Source organism: Rattus rattus, chromosome 1, assembly GCF_011064425.1.
Source record: "Rattus rattus isolate New Zealand chromosome 1, Rrattus_CSIRO_v1, whole genome shotgun sequence".
In the NCBI taxonomy this organism is placed as follows: Eukaryota; Metazoa; Chordata; class Mammalia; order Rodentia; family Muridae; genus Rattus; species Rattus rattus.
In genome coordinates this window covers 180,764,381-180,781,811 of record NC_046154.1, presented here as the reverse complement: position 1 = coordinate 180,781,811, position 17,431 = coordinate 180,764,381, and the positions used below count along the sequence as shown (strand labels likewise).

The following is a 17,431-nucleotide window of genomic DNA, read 5'->3' as shown; positions in this document are numbered from 1 at the left end:
AGATTGTATTTTACGTTGGAAAGAATACCAGACACAATACTCCTTTTTTTCTTTTTCTTTTTTTAGTATAATAAATATAGTCTTTACACTACACACACAAACACACATTATACACACATACACACACAGACACACACATATTTATGTGTGTGTGCAAGTATCACCATATAAATATGTTAACCTGAACTTGATTTTTTTCCAGGAACACAAACATATGAAACATTCTATATTTCTCTTCATTACAAACCACTTCATTTGGTTGCTTATTAAACTGTAAATAGAATGTGACCACTGAATACATTCTGAAACACAAATGTATTTAGAATCCACTCTGATGTTTTGAATTTTTTTTTATGGAAAAGACATACTGACCAATCCCCAATAAAGTTTGATTACTATTTGTATGCACATAGCAGAAAAGCATCAATTAAAACATTTTACAATCATCATACAGCATGATAACGTGCCTTATGGACCAACTTTGTTATCAAATTTAAGTGACTCTATCAAACCACCTAAAACCTAAATAAGACACATACAATATGGGACGAAAGTGATGGCTCAGTGGTTAAGAGCACTTGCTGCTCTTGCAAAGCACACTGGTTTGGTTCCCATCACCCACATAAGGTGTCTCATAACATCCGGTAACTTGAGTTTCATGGTATCTAAAACCCTCTTCTGGCTTCTGCAGGCGCAACACACAGGTGGTATACATAAACAAGAGGCACAAACAAATAAACAGTAAATAAATACATACATACGGTAAAGAAGAAAGATAGAAAGAAGAAATAATAGAAAGAGGAATAAAGGTAGGATTGAGAGAAAGAAAAGGAGGAAAGAAGGAGAGAGAGAAGAAAGAAAAAAGAAAAAAGAAAAAAGAAAAAGAGAAAGAAAGAAAGAAGAAACCATTCTGGGAGAATTTTTTCATAAAGAGTAAAGAGGGTTATCTGGTAATCGGAACAACAACAACAAACAAATTCTTCATTTTGGATTTGTTACGAAATAACTCATTAACGAAAGACAAAAAAAAATAAACAAAACAACAAAAAACTGAACTTAGTTACTTTAAATTTTACTTTTCTCCCACATAAGACAGCCATTTAATCTTCCCCAAATATGATAAATTACAACAATTTTAATCACATGAGTTTTAATACAAAAAGTAAAAACATCAATTTCAGTTTTTTCTACATATACTGAAAATGTATGAATGAACTAATGGTAAGCCATCTCTCTTCCTCTATTAATTACAGATATCCAATATAACCTTAAAATATTGAGCTTAACTATATATTTTCAAAAGGGAAATTAGAAATAGACTTATTCTCATGGGAATTGTATTAACATGTGCTCAATTAAATGTTTTAAAACAATGAGCAATGTTCCTTTCCATAGAAATAACCAAAGGAATGATGACTTTTAAGTCTGTTTTTCCAAAGCTCTACTTACACAACTAATCTGTTGTAAAGACACCACTTCCATGAGGAGGTATTAATTGTAGAAATACAGCAGTCAGTGAAAGCATAAATTTATAAGAAAAAGTATCCCATTTTATGATGGCAACCAATCTGCATATTCTCATATATTCTTACTAAGAATCTTTCTAAACATAAAATAAATTATCAACTCTTTGCACAATGAGTTGAAATTTGGAACTATGAACATTTAAATGTATGAGTGAAATCAGTTTTAACTACAGAATGATATTCAACCTGAAATGTGAAAATAATTACAAAGATGTGCTTGGTAAAACTACAATCAAAACTGCTGAGATGACTCAACGTTCTTGTGCCACAGCACACCAATTAGTTACCCTCCAAAAGACAAAAGTAGCAAAAGAGGGAATAGCAAAAATTGAAACAGGAAGACCTGTTTCAGAAACTTAATCTACTGATTTACTTGGCTAGGAAGTCCAAATGCTGATGCTCCTAATTATCAACCATTCTTTCTGAGTTTTGGTGACACATATCCTCATGCAATGTATGTCAAAGGGAATTTTTTGATTCACATCTGACATTTCAAAGTTTCCATTTTTGAATTCCCCTAGTCTTAAGTAAGTTTCACATTGTCTTATTTGTTTGCTAAAAATGAGTTTTTCCCCAACATCTAGGGCTCCGTGATGCAAAATGTCATTCTGCCGGTCTTCTGTTCCAGTATTCACTTTAATTTTTTTAATTGTAATAGGATTCTCAAATACAATAACAAACGTATCCCCCGTTGAAGGTGGCTTTCCCCAAAAGTACTCATCAACACTACTATAAGCCTTGCTTGCTTCGTAATTTTCAAAGACATTCATGTTGGTGTAGAGACTTGCTGGGGGGTTATCAGGGATGTCAAATGACTCCTCTTCAAAGTCATCATCCTTCAGTTTATTCTCCGTTCCTTTATAGGATGAATAATACCCCATGTGCTGAAAGAGAGAAGGTTTAAATCGAATCACATTTTTCTGAGCCAACAGCCCTCGGAAATGAGTCAATAGCCAGTCACAAGGCATTTCTTGATAAAACATTAATAAGAAATGGGCCAGACGTGGGAGATCATGAGAATGATAGAGTTTTCCAATGTAGCCAAGTTTAGAGAACTCAAGAGTTACCCAGTATGTTCCTTCTAAGGATGCGATAACTTTCTTGATGGCAGTTAAGAAATTTCTGGAACACCGGACATCATCTTCAAGCATTACATAATAGTCAGAAGTATTGGCACAGAAATTTAGCAGAAAAGCATAATCTACATTTTGCTTGGAGCGAAATCTGACTCTATCTTCTGGGTCATTGTAATTTCTTTTAAGACCATCCAGAACTGGATAATATTCTTCAGGAGCATGTATAACCATTAATCTTCCTGCAATAATATGATGGGCAAATTTCTGTGTAATATCTTGGACCATGGCATCACGCCATGATGAATTAAAGTCTGCTAGATGCACTACAACTGAAATTTCTTTTAGTTCTTCATAGCTGGACTGTTCAAAAATTGACTTGATTGTCTCAAGTAAATAATTTCCTTTTTTCCGTTTCACTGATGAAAGTCCAATTGTGAGATATCCTGAGCAAAAGAAATCAGAGGAAGACAAATTAAATGTTAATAGGCTTTGAATTAAACAAAAATAGGAATAAAAATTCCAAGATTTCTTTATGTTAAGTCTGCAATTATATTAAGTACATCTGATATATGATTATGTATTGAATTTTTTAAGATTAGAGTTCAAAACGAATTACACAGGTATATAGTGTTTTATGTATATTTAACATTTTATATGGAAAATTATATATAATGAGCAATATTATATGGATCCTATATGATTAATATTAGTTCTGAATTATAAAAGTGAGATTATTCTAAAATATTTTGTTACCTGATATTTTATATATTGAAGAAACCAATGTTTAGTTATAAATATATCAATAAACCAATGGAGCATGGTACCTCACACCTGTCAGCACTTGGAAGTTTGAGCCAAAAGGATTTCCATGAGTTTGAGGACAGTCTGGTTACACATGAAGATACAAAAACCAAACCAAACCAAAAAGCAAAAATAAATGATCAGTGTAAATATATCTATAAGTATCCACAAAAGTAAAGACAAGCTAGATTTAACTCATGAATAAAAGACTGAAAATTTTGTTAAATCATTTTTAAAATTCCAGTGAATTCACTGGGTATTTCAATTTTCATTATCATATCATGGTTTTTATTAAAAGAATTAATAGGTAAACTCTACAGCCTTATTTTGAAATTTGTCTGATGTGTTTTATAGAAAATAGTTTCTTTTAATTTTTTTTTTTAAATTTCTTATCGTTTCTCAAATACATGGTTCCAAGCTATAAATTTACTGTTCCCTTTTTTGTAAGATATTTTACACAGGGACTAAACCACCAACCAAAGAGTGCACATGGAGGAACCCATGACTCCAGCAACATTTGTAGCAGAGGATGGCATTGTCTGTCATCAATGAGAGGAGGGGCCCTTGGTCCTGTGAAGGCTGACTGCCCCAGTGTAGGGGAATGCAGGGCAGGGAGGTAGGAGTGGGTGTGTAGGAGAGGGAGCACCCTCATAGAGGAGGGAAGTAAGATAGGGGGTTTCCAGAGGGAAAACCGGTAAAGGAGATAAAATGTGAAATGTAAATAAAATATCCAATAAAAAAAAGAGTAGGGTCAGAAAACATCTAAAGAAAAAGAAAGAAAACAGAAAAAAAGAAAAAGATAAAAAGGGAAAGATATTTTACAGCTATAGCCTCTTGAAAAAATTTTCTTACATTTAAGTAAAAATGTGAGAGCTCTATATTTTTAAAGAAAGAAATAATCCCAAGTGCAAACTATCTACCTCTGACAAGCACTACATGTCTTTCTAAGATCTAATTTCACGTCACTAAGATTAAATGTAATTTTAAAGTAGGCAGTGTGTAAAATAGAAAATATGTTCACATGTGTGAAATTACGGAGATAGTATGGGCCTTCCCCTGATACCACATATATGTTTAACAAGCCCAGTGACCGTCCTTTTTCTCTTCTGCCCTTCCTATCTGGAATGTGCATTAGTCATTTACTACCAGTCAGCACCCTGTCAGGTGCTTGTCAATGCAGTGTTAGCCACATGACTGACGGAAGTTCATTCCTTGTGCTTTTATTCTTGTTCCTTTAGAAACTAAACCACTCAGAAACCATTTATAAGGAGTACTAATTTTGAATGGCTGTTATCTATTTTCTTCCCAACCAGGACTTCATAGTGGCTTGAGTAAACCTTCTCATCTTGAATATGACTCAACTTATTTTTTAAATTGTCAAATCTCCTTTGGAACAATCATAATTTAGTATGAGACAGTACATACATGTTAATTACAGGCAACCAGAACCCTGAGACAAGAAATTCCATTTTTTTAAATTTTCCCTAGGTATAATAATCTAAGATAGCTATTTTTAAGATAAAGCAGTACCAAGACTTTCAACATAATTTCAATATATTTTCAACACTGGTTAGAAATTATAAAACTATACTATCAAAGATTGTAAATATAAGAATATAAGCTAAACTTTTAAAATTTAAAGCCAACGGAGGAAAGGCAGCATTTGATTCAAATAAATAAATTAATTAAATAAAAAAGAAAATGGATAATTATTTATCTCATACATGGCCCTATAACAAATTTCTAAATGCTCTGTAAAAAGCTTAAGTCCAAGTGGATGAAGGACCTCCACATAAAATAAGATACACTCAAACTAATAGAAGAAAAAGTGGGAAGAGCCTTGAACACATAGGCACTGAGGAAATTTTCCTGAACAGAACACTAATGGCTTATGTTTGAAGATTGGCAATCAACAAATGGTACCTCATAAAACTACAAAGCTTCTGTAAGGCAAAGAACACTGTCACTAGGACACAACAGCAATCAACAGATTGGGAAAAGATCTTTACCAATCCTACGTCTAATATCCAATATATACGAATAACTCAAATGTTAGACTCCAAAGAGCCAAATAACTCTATTAAAAATGGGGTACAGAGCTAAAGAAAGAATTCTCAGCAGAAGAATATCGAATGGCTGAGAAGAAAGAAATGTTCAACATCCTTAGTCGTCAGGAAATGCAAATCAAAACCACCCTGAGATTCCACCTCACACCAGTCAGAATGGCTAAGATCAAAAACTCAGGTGAGAACAGATTCTGAAAAGGATCTGGAGAAAGAGGAACACTCCTCTATTATTGGTGAGATTGCAAGCTGTTACAAGCACTCTGGAAATCAGTCTGGAGGTTCCTCAGAAAATTGGACATAGTACTACCTGAGGCCCCAGCTATATCACTTCTGGGCATATGCCCAAAAGATGCCCCAACATACAACAAAGACACATGCTCCACTATGTTCATAGCAGCCATAAACACACACACACACACACACACACACACACACACACACACACACACACACAAGCTGAAAAGAACACAGATGCTCTTCAACACAATGGAGTACTTCCCAGCTATCTAAAACAATGACTTCGTGAAATTCATAGGCAAATGGATGGAACTAGAAAATATAATCCTGAGTGAGGTAACCCAATCACAAAAATGCACACATGGTATGCACTCACTGATAAGTGGATATTAGACCAAGAGCTCAAATTACCCAAAATATAATCCACAGACTACACAAAGAAGGATGACCAAAGTGAGGATGCTTCTCTCCTTTTTAGAAAGGGGAACAGAAATATTCATAGGAGGAGATATGGAGACAAAGTTTGGAGCAGACACTGAAGGAATGACCATTCAGAGCCTGCCCCACCTGGGGATCCAGCCCATATACATGAACACATCCACCAAAACTAGACAATATTGATGAAGCCACGAAGTGCATTCTGACAGGAGCCTGATATAGCTATCTCCTGAGAGGCTCACCCAGAACATGTCAAATACAGAAAACAAATGCTAGCAACAAACCATCGAACTGAGAACTGTGTCCCCACTGGAGGAGTTAGAGAAAGGATTGAAGGAGCTGAAGGGGTCTGCAATCCCACAGAACAAGAATACCAATCAACCAGATCTTCGAGTACTAATCCACCACCCAAAGTGTACACATGAACAGACCCATGGCTCCAACTGCATATGTAGCAGAGGATGGACTGGTTGGTCACCAATAGGAAGAGAAGCCCTTGGTCCTGCCAAGACTGGACCCCACCAGTGTAGGAGAGTGTCAGGGTGGGGAGATGCAAAGGGGGGGTGATTGAGGAGGGGGAACACACTTATAGAAGAAGGTGAAGTGGGAGGGAATGGGGGCTTATTGATGGGAATCTGAGAAAGGGAATAACATGTGAAATGTAAATGAAAATATCCAATAAAATTTCTAAATGGCTGACATTAAAATTTGGTATTTTAATAGTTACTAGGTTCTAAAATATTTTCCAAATTTGAAGAAATGAATGCTTTTACACTATAGTTACCAGTAATATTTAAATATTTTATGCCACACTAATGCTGTAATATAATCATTATTCTATGCAAATTTGATTAAATTTGTCTTATGCAGTTATTGTTAAAAAGCTGAAGAATACTTACGCTTTCTCTGTAAAGGTGTGGCAGCCAGGTAGCGATAGGTGACATTTATAGTTCCTGAGAAGTTTGATAAATCCTTGAAGGTATGAACATAGCGTTCAGAATTAAGTTGATGTGTTGATGTTTCCCTTATAAGTTGCTTGTCGCCTTCCTAAATGCACAAAAAAAAAACAAACAAACAAACAAACAAAAAACAAAACAAAAAAGTCAACCAATATATATATGAAAAATTTATAAGTAATAGTTGGTCACAGGTTAGGTACACAATGGTACATTGTCGGTGGTACATATATTAGAAAGTTACATAAACCTCAATTACTAGCCTATAGCGATAAGGTCAGTAAACATCACCTGATTTCTCACCTTCCTCTTTAAACTTTCTTACTTCTACTTGCTTACCTCTGCAACACATTTGCATTTCCATAGTTCAAACTAGTAATGGCATCATTTCACCAAATATATCATTACTTGAAAATCCCTACTTGCAAAGCATTTAAATTCTAAATTGTCAAAGTTAATGTCTTTACAGTTTAATAGTGATGAATTTGGAGCGTTCATCTGATGCTGATTCTGATTACATTCTCCAAATTTTTGATACATATTATTGTACTTACTCTTTTACAAATACATTCAAATGGAAGAGAAAAACAAGTGTTGATAATATCTAAAGAATGTGTATGGAGATTTAATGATAAACTATTTGGGTTAAGATACATTTGTTACAAAGTTTTATTGATTCATTATAGATGACCATAAAGGGCCATTGTGGGGGATTGGATGAAAATGACCACCATACACCCACAGGGAGTCCTGTTATTAGGAGCAGAGGACATACCCACTTGTTGGAGATACTGTGTTACTAAGAGTGGACATTGAGGTTTCAAATGTTCAATTCAGGACAAGTGTTGCTTTCTCTGCCTGCCACCTGCAGATCAGGATGTAGAACCCTCAGGTATCTCTTTGGTCAGCCTGCATGCCACTGTGGTTTCCATCACAATGACAATGGACTAAATCTCTGAGCCTATCAGTCATAATGAAATACTTTCCTACACTAGAACAGCTGTTGCCATGGTGTCTTTCTATAGCAATAGAATGTCCATTAAGACAGCCATATAATTTGAAATTTTTGAGAACGATTAGCTATCATCTTTTTGATGTGGAATTCCTTGTCTAAAATGCCCTCTATTACCATCAATTAGAATACATTTGTACCTGATCAGCAGAATAAGCTGAGAACTTATTGGCATTTCATCTTTCTTAGTGTAGAATTTCTCTCTGTATATAGTTGCATACATGACCATGAATGTTTCATGTTTTGAGGAAGATGATTTAGATCATCTACATTCCGTTCACTTATTTTCTTGGTGGAAGAATTATTGTGATTGTATCAGCAGAAGCACTTAAATGTACTTTTCAGAAAATGTTCAAATGCAAGTTAACTGTGCTAATATTCAATGTTTGCTTTCATTTTCTCTGAGCATTGATACAAATTTAATGGTAGATTTTGATATTTGATGAAGTCATTATTGACCATACCTTATTAGGATGATTTGTTTGGTAATATATACTATAATGAACTATCCTATATTTAAGGGCAAAGTGATTTGAAAGTCAGTCATCCTTTCTTTTTGGTTAGCTGGGTGTTAAAATGTGGACATATTTGTGCTTTTTGTGTTAGGTGCTTAAATGAGTCAAGGCAAGCCACTAAGACTGTAGAAAAAAATAAATTCTTCAAATGACTTTTATCTTGAGTACTTATCTTTGGTCAATACAACTTTAATTAAATATCTGTTCTAAAAGACTTGATAAGATTCAGACACTAGTCTTACCTTTATTAGAACACTGAATACTTAGTTGCTGACTCAGAAGGAAAAGACATAATTATGCTTTAAATCTATAGAGAGAATTTTTCATAGAACAAAAATAAGAAATACTGGGGTATAATGGAAGAGTTAAAAATCTTTATTAAATTAATAAAATTCAATCTTTAAATTTTTCAAATATACAAATATTCTCATGAATTTTAATCTGTGCCTATTAACATATTTTTATGGTTTATATCAGTTAAATAGTTTGAGCAGATATTTTAACAAGGTTTATAAGCTATTCTTCATGTTCAAAAACCATAGACATTCAAAGTATTGGAAATGCAAGATTAGGCAAAAATTTCTTTTATAGTAGTTAGTGTTCACCAAATTCTGATTATCTTGTCTCTTATACATAAATAGCTCCATCTATTCTTATAGATCAAAAATATAAAAACAGAATATATTAAAACAATTAATTTAGGATTGCTACAAAGGAATTTTAGATGAACTATCACACTGACTCTTTTTTCAATATTAGTGCAGTAGTGTAAAACAGAAAGACATGTTTATAAAATACACGGTAGTCTCTGTGCTGTATACATATTTTTGAACTCTGTTAATGTATGTGCTACATGCTGAAGAAGCCATATGATATTTAGTATTTTTATGGATTCTTCTCTGAATATGTAAAAGTCTAGACCATTTCTGTCATAAAATGGAATGCACTCATATTGGTTGAAGGATGTAGCAGAATATAAAATGAAACAGAACTGATATGAAAGTACTTAATTCAATTCTCAAGAACAAGCTTCTTTATGCTTACAGCAGCAATAAAAATGTAACTTTCACCTGAGCCTGTCTGGTTGTCTGCTCTCAGAGGCGACTAGCTGAACATCCATGCTCCCTGGATACCTTCTTTCTGCAGTAACTAAGCTATAGTGTGTGTCTCAGTAATAAGGCAAAGCTTTATGACAATCATTTTCTGGTGGTAATGCAATTCAATGGACTCACTACAGTCTAAATATATACCCTGGTGGCTACTTTGAAAATGCTCACAGCTGAGAGGCTAAGTTGATTGGGCATACGATATTTGCCACTTAGTTTGCCTTGTCAAAGTATTTGTCTCCTCCAGTGAGTGCGGCTTCCCTTCTAACTGAAAGTCACTTATCCTTCTAAAACAAAACCAAATGTACCAACCCATTAATATGCCTATAGTTTCAAACCACAAGTACATTTTCTAGGAGAAAGAGAATTGAATGTGGTAACTCTAGAGACAGCAAATTCTATTCATGTGATGTCTCTGAATTACAAGTATTGTTTCAGCTCTATAAGAGAAAGACATTGCACTTCATGCTTAGAAAACTATATGCACTATGCCATTACGGAGGCAAGATAAAACCCAGAAAGAGATAAGCTTATGAAAATTAAAAATTAAATATTAAAGAGGAACTATGTCAAGCAGAAACTGTATTATATTCTTTACCAGAGTCAGTTTTCAATAAATAGTCTCATTTTAAACATAGATGTTTTAATGAGGTTTATTCGAGTTGAGGTTAGATAAGTTGGATGCTGTAGCTCTGCTCTTTGATTGACCGCACCGTTCTGTAATGATCTCTGCATGTTGCAATGAGAAGTTTTCTTGTCGAGCTTCTAAGAACCATGCTTAACTCTCAGTATAAAGACAAACATTTAGAATGCAGTTGGACATTATGCTGTTTTAGTTCAGTCATGGTCCTCCTCCAATATCTGTGAATTCTCTGGCCCTGGGTTGGCTAGTTTTCCTGTACCAAGTGATATTTCTGTTGTTGAGTGTTACTGAGTGTGTAAAGGATTTTAATCCAGCAATATGTCTATTCTGGCAAGAGATTACATTCAAAGGGCTATGTCTGTATGATCCAACTGGAATAAAGACACATCGCACACCTTTCTTTTATTGGATATTTTTTTATTCACATTTCAAATGTTATCCTCTATCCCAATTTCCCTTCCAGAAACCTGCTATCTCTCCCGGCTTCTATGAGGGTGCTCCTGAACCAACCCACTCCCTCCTACCTCCCTGCTCTGATATTTCCCTATACTGGGGAGTCCAGCCTTGGCAGTACCAAAGGCTTCTCCTCCCATTGATGCTCAACAAGGCCATTCTCTGCTTCATATGTGGTTGGAGCCATAGGTCCATTCCTGTGTACTCTTTGGTTGGTGGTTTAGTCCCTGTTCAAAATATCTTTCAAAAAAGGGAACAGTAAATTCAAAAAAGTTGGAACCATGTATTTGACAAATGGCAAGATTTTTAATACATCCCATGAAACTTTACTTTCTATAAAATACATCAGGCAAATTTCAAAATACGGCTGTAAAGTTTACCTATTATTTCTTTTAATAAAGACTATGATATGATAATAAAAACTGAAATACCCAACCAAGCAGAGCTTCCAGGGAATAAACCACCATCCAAAGAGTACACATGGACAGACCTATGTCTCCAACTGCATATGTAACAGAGGATGGCCTGGTTGGACACAAATAGGAGGCAAAGCTCTTGGACCTGCCAAGACTGGACCTCCCCCTTTATGGGAAAGTCAGGGTGGAATTGGGAAGGGGTGGGTGGATGGGTGGGGAAACATCATCATAGAAGAAGGGGGAAGGGGTGGGATAGGAGGTTTATGGATAGGAAACCTGGGAAAGGGGAAATGTAAATAAAAAATATCCAATAAAATTTAAATTAAAAAAGACAAAAATAAACCCAAATCAAACAAACAAACAAAAACCCTGAAACACCCGGTGAATTTACTGGAATTTTATAAATTATTTAAATAAATTTTTAGTCTTTTATTCATGAGTTGAATCTAGCTTGTCTTTACTTTTGTGGATACTTGTAGTTATTTTTACACTGATCTTTATTTTTGCTTTTTGTTTTGGTTTGGTATTTGAGCCTTTGTGTGTAACCTGACTGTCCTCAAACTCATATCAATCCTCAAACTTTCAAGGGCTCAAACTTTCAAGGGCTAACACTACAGATGTGAGGTACCATGCTCCATTGGTTTCTAGATATATTTATATCTAAATATTGGTTTCTTTAATATATAGAATATCCGACTACAAAATATTTCAAATACTTCCATTTGTATAATTCAGAACTAATATTAATCATATAGGATCCATATAATATTGCTCATTAGATAAATAAATTTCCATATAAAGTATCAAATATTCATAAAACATTATATCCCTTTGTAATTAGCTTTAAGAAAAGGGAAAAGGAAACAGTGAATTCAAAGTTTTGAAACATGCATTTGAGGAGTGATAAGAAATTTTTTAAATACATCCTATGAAATATCTCAAAACAGAGCACCAACTTCATATTGCTCCTACTGGTTTTACTTTGAATATAAAGAAATCTTATAATTACAATGTAACTGTTGCATATGAAAGGTTGTTTGATTCATTGAAAATTAAAAGTTAACATTTCATGAGATACCTTCTCTCAAGTAAAAAACATTCCATGGATTATAATAACATTGAACCATTAACATTTGCTTAACTTACAGGACTTAATTTAATTTTGCCATTATCAGAATAAAATAAACATGTATTTATCACATGACTGAACCATCAAAGAACAAAATAGCCAATAAAAATAATAAAATTAAGTAAGTAAAGAAAGAAAGAATGAAAAAAATAGAGAATTTGTTCTTGATCACATTTTTTATCAAGTACTGCAAATAACTACATAGTGTAGATCTTCTTCCATTATCTGATGTCTCTTAAATCTAAACTATTCACAAATCCATACTAATAGTCATTATTTTCTGATTTGTTGCTTTGCTAAATTATATCTAGGTAAAGCTTGTCAATATTTGGTACATTCAACTACTGTGATCTGACTTTAGATAATATAATTATAGGTCTTTAAAATCAATATTTACTTGAAGACAAAAAGTCCTGTACAAATTAAAGAACTAGGATTCTAAAAAATGTTTATTAAAGAACAGAACTGAAAGAACCAAGTTTGTCTGCAAAATATCTCTTAGGAGAATCTGTGTCAGCTGAAGTCCTAGAGCTGACTCAAGATATCATGGCAAATACTAGAAAGCTCATAAGCAAATATAACCAAAGAGCATTTTATTGAGAATCATTCCTTGTGGTTATTGTCAAAATCCATTGTGCTAACATATCAATAGTATCAGACTGTTGCTTGTGGACAGAATTCCCTATTCTCTGTGAACTCAAAGGTATCAATATTTTAAATATAGTAATGATACCAAAAAATGTGCTTTTGGTCCATTTTAAATAAAAAAGTCAAAAATATCAATTTTGCATTTTAATCATTGGAATAATAATGAAACAGTAATAGACCATAGTGGCTATTGTACTGATTCCTCTTAATTGGGTGTGAAAGTTTACTTCTCATACTTATTAAATATTTTATACCATGTAATATAATCATCTACTGTTCTAGTGTGTATTTGAATGTTTGTACAGTTCTGTCTCTTTACCTCTTGGTGTCTTTCAGTGAGTATCAATATAGAATACGTTGGGATTTAGGGATATTCAAAATACGAAGGCTTAGTATACGTTGCAGTAAAATATGTAGAATACAACATAGTTCATCTTTATTATTTTAGTGTTGTCAATAACATTTTGAAAGAAAATTTTGAGAAAGAACTTTAGGTTAGATATGTAGGGAAGGGGAAAGATTTTTGAAGGACTTGGAGAGGGGAAGAATATAATCAAAATATATTTATATTTTTTAAAAATCATATCAAAATATAAGAAAATAAGAGTTAAATATTAACATGCATTTATGGCAAAGTGAGTAATGCTTCTAAAAATTTCAACAATAGTGTATAAAATATAGAAACAAGAAATGATGTTATTAGGAAAAATTATTTACTGTATATGTTTCATATTTAAGACCAATATTCTTAATGATTTCATGTATATAAAAATCAGTACATACTCTTAGTATTCCATAATACATAGTATATAACTATATAATGTTTATACATATGATATGTATGTATATATACATATGATAATATGTATGTATATATACATGTGATAATATGTATATATATATACACACACATATATATATATATATCAACCACCATGTAGTACAAGAAAGAAAAAACCCACAATAATGCAAGTATACTGTTGATAATATATGGCTAAACCTATACAGAAATGAAATATGCATATTTAATTCAGCTCAAACACTCCCTATTATCCTAAGGTTGGGGTACAATTAGAATGAAGGTGTATTTTGAAATAAAAATAATGTTTGCAAAACTTACCAGAACATAGCTATCTTCAATGAACACATTCATGAATAGAAGAAAAACAACAAGGACACCCAAGAATGACACTGTAGAACGTTTTCGCAGGCATCTCATTTTATCCAATATTTGAAAAATATATTTCATTTGATAAAATTTAAACATCCTCTCCTGTGGGGAAAAAGAAACAAAATTACTAAAATTTAATTAATAATAATATAGTTGCATCATTCAAATATTTGAGCTGAAATTTTGTTTCAAAATTCATGTATAATGCTAACATTATCAATATAATTTCATATTTAGCTATCTTCTGAAAACTAACAATAAAGACAAGTGTATTAATAATATAATAAAAGAAGTAATAGACATTTGATTAGTTCAGTATCTTTAAAGAAGTAAACTATATCCTATACTTTAATATACTATTCTTTAATAAATTTTCCCCAATCAAATATAATTTCAGAACTTGGAATTACAAGAGCTCATTAAAGAGAAAAACTGAGGGTGATGCAGGAAAATAGAATTTGATTTTTAGGATATACTTTTCTGGTTTCTCTGTCTTCTAATTTGATGTTAACTATTTCCAGTTTCTCCATGTGACACGTAACTAAAATCAAGTGATGGAAAAGTTCACCTTTAATTCATTATCTAAGCAGAGGGAAGCTGGCGAGGAAGGCCATGCGTCTGATTGCTCTGTGCTGGGTTGCACTGCATTGTAGAAACAGAAAAGCCAACAGGGTCCAAGGAAAGATCTTACAATCAAGAAAACGCCAATGATTGGGTGAGTTAGACTGGAAGTCCAATCCTGAAACAATGCTGAAATGAAGCATTGTTTGGAAATGAATGTGAACTGGAAATTTGGCGTGGAAGTTTCCAAGAATAGTGGAAACACTGAAAGTCTCATTTGGACAAGGCATTTTGCTTCCCAAACCCACCAGCGGCTGTCTTTCTACCCTCCCTAATAATGGCTGGACGGGAGCAGTTGCTGATTATGATAGTCTGTGAGTTTCCCTAAAAACCTGTCCCTACCAAGCATCATCATTTTTTGACCTCTACACTTTAAGCCCTGGAAAGCACTTAAGGTAACGTAAAAAGTAGGAGCCAGGAGGAAGAACACTATATTCTTTTTTTTCTTCATAACCAACATGGATATTATTTATTAATTTTTATGCATATAAATTTAATGGCCATATATGTAAACTTAGTAAAGTGAATTAAACAAAGCATATGTGTATTTATTTATTTATTTATTTATTTATTTTTAAATTTTTTTATTAGATATATTTCTTTACTTACATTTCAAAGGTTATTCCCCTTCCCGGTTTCCTGTCCATAAGCACCCATTCCCTCCCCTCCCCAATATGGGTATTCCCCCTATACATCTCTCTTATTGCCCGTCCTACATATTCCCCTTGCACTGGGGGTCTAACGTTGGCAGGACCAAGGGCTTCCACTTCCCCTGGTGCCCCAACAAGGCTATTCTCTGTTACATATGCAGATGACGATCCGGGTCAGTCCATGTACAGTTTTTCGGTCGTGGTTTAGTCCCTGGAAACTCTGGCTGGTCGGCATTGTTGCTTTTATAGGGTTGCAAGCTCCTTCAACTCTCAATACTTCCTCTAATTCACCCCAAGGGGGTCCTATTCTCAGTTCAATGGTTTGCTGCTAGCATTGACCTCTGTATTCGACATGATCTAGATGTGTCTCTCAGGAGAGATCTATATCCGATCCCTTTCAGCTGCACTTTTTAGCTTCACCAATCTTGTCTAGTTTTGGTGGCTGTATATATATGGGCCACATGTGGGTCAGGCTATGAATGGCCATTCTTTGAGTCGCTGCTCTAAACTTTGCTTTCATATCCCCTTCTATGGATATTTTCCCCCTTTTAAGAAGGAGTCGGGGCATCCACATTTCGGTCATCCTTCTTCTTGACCTTCCTGTGATCTGTGGATTGCATCTTGGGTAATTCGAGCTTTTGGGCTAATATCCACATATCAATGAGTGCATACCAAGTGTTTTTTTCTGTGATTGAGTAACCTCACTCAGGATGATATTTTCAAGTTCACGCTATTTGCCTATGAATTTCATGAAGTCGTTGTTTTTGATAGCTGGGTAGTACTCCATTGTGTAAATGTACCACATTTTTTTGAATCCATTCCTCTGTTGAAGGGCATCTGAGTTCTTTCTGGCTTCTGGGTATTATAAATAAGGCTGCTGTGAACATAGTGGAGCATATGTCTTTTTTGTATGTTGGAGCATCTTTTGGGTATATGCCCAAGAGAGGTATAGCTGGGTCCTCAGGTAGCACAATGTCCAATTTTCTGAGGAACCTCCACACTGATTTCCAGAGTGGTTATACCAGTTTGCAATCCCACCAACAATGGAGGAGTGTTCCTCTTTCTCCACATCCTCACCAGCATCTGCTGTCATCTGAGTTTTTTATCTTAGCCATTCTGACTGGTGTGAGGTGGAATCTCAGGGTTGTTTTGATTTGCATTTCCCTGATGACTAAGGATGTTGAACATTTCTTTAGGTGCTTTTTGGCCATTCGACAATCCTCTGCTGAGAATGTTTTGTTTAGCTCTGTACCCCATTTTTAATAGGATTATTTGGCCCTCTGGAGTCTAACTTCTTGAGTTCTTTGTATATTTTGGATATTAGCCCTCTATCAGATGTAGAATTGGTAAAGATCTTTTATCAATCTGTTGGTTGCCGTTTTGTCTTAATGACAGTGTCTTTTGCTTGTAAAGAACACTATATTCTTAAAGAAATAATGCATTTTTCACACGGGCTGAAATCTAATAAATAAAACCTGTGCGAGAATAAATTTAAAGGGTGAGGGAAAATAGTGGAGGAATCTAAAGTTGGATCAAATTAAATGTCTTATCATGGTCTGAGACATTTCAAATATTATACTAAATATTGGGGGCCCAGGCATTGGAAAGAGGGCTGAGTTTTGAAAACTGGTTACTGGGATGAAAGATAGATCAAACAGTGGATACTAGGAATGAGTTGAAAATAATTTATCTCTCTCAGTAAACATAAAAGACAGGAACACAGCTTTAATGACACTTGATTGCTAATATATATCTATCATGTAAAATATACTATGGGATAGTAGAAGGTAAGTATTTGATACAGTGAAAAAATAAAACTGTGGATGGCTGGGTGATTGGAAAAAGTAATATGCATATGTATCTTTTATTGGCCCAAAGAAAGAGTGGGGACTTTAGTCATTTTTAAAAGGTAATTGGAACTCAGTTTTCCGCTGATGACAAACATCAAAATACATATAGGACTAGTG

General features: G+C 34.0%; 1 protein-coding gene across 3 annotated transcripts in view; it reads right to left on the bottom strand.

The window, feature by feature from the left end:
- Positions 1–1,053: 1,053 nt before the first annotated feature.
- The window catches only part of Mgat4c (MGAT4 family member C), a 209,026-nt gene continuing 192,648 nt past the window's right edge, over positions 1,054–17,431 (bottom strand). For all 3 annotated transcript variants that reach the window (XM_032911855.1, XM_032911873.1, XM_032911864.1), the window contains exons 3-5: positions 14,143–14,295; positions 7,044–7,191; positions 1,054–3,045 (exon numbers count right to left, since the gene is read on the bottom strand). In XM_032911855.1, the coding sequence (XP_032767746.1) occupies positions 1,904–3,045; positions 7,044–7,191; positions 14,143–14,289 (1,437 nt within the window). In that variant the 5' untranslated portion in view covers positions 14,290–14,295 and the 3' untranslated portion in view covers positions 1,054–1,903. The remainder of the gene's footprint in view (positions 3,046–7,043; positions 7,192–14,142; positions 14,296–17,431) is intronic.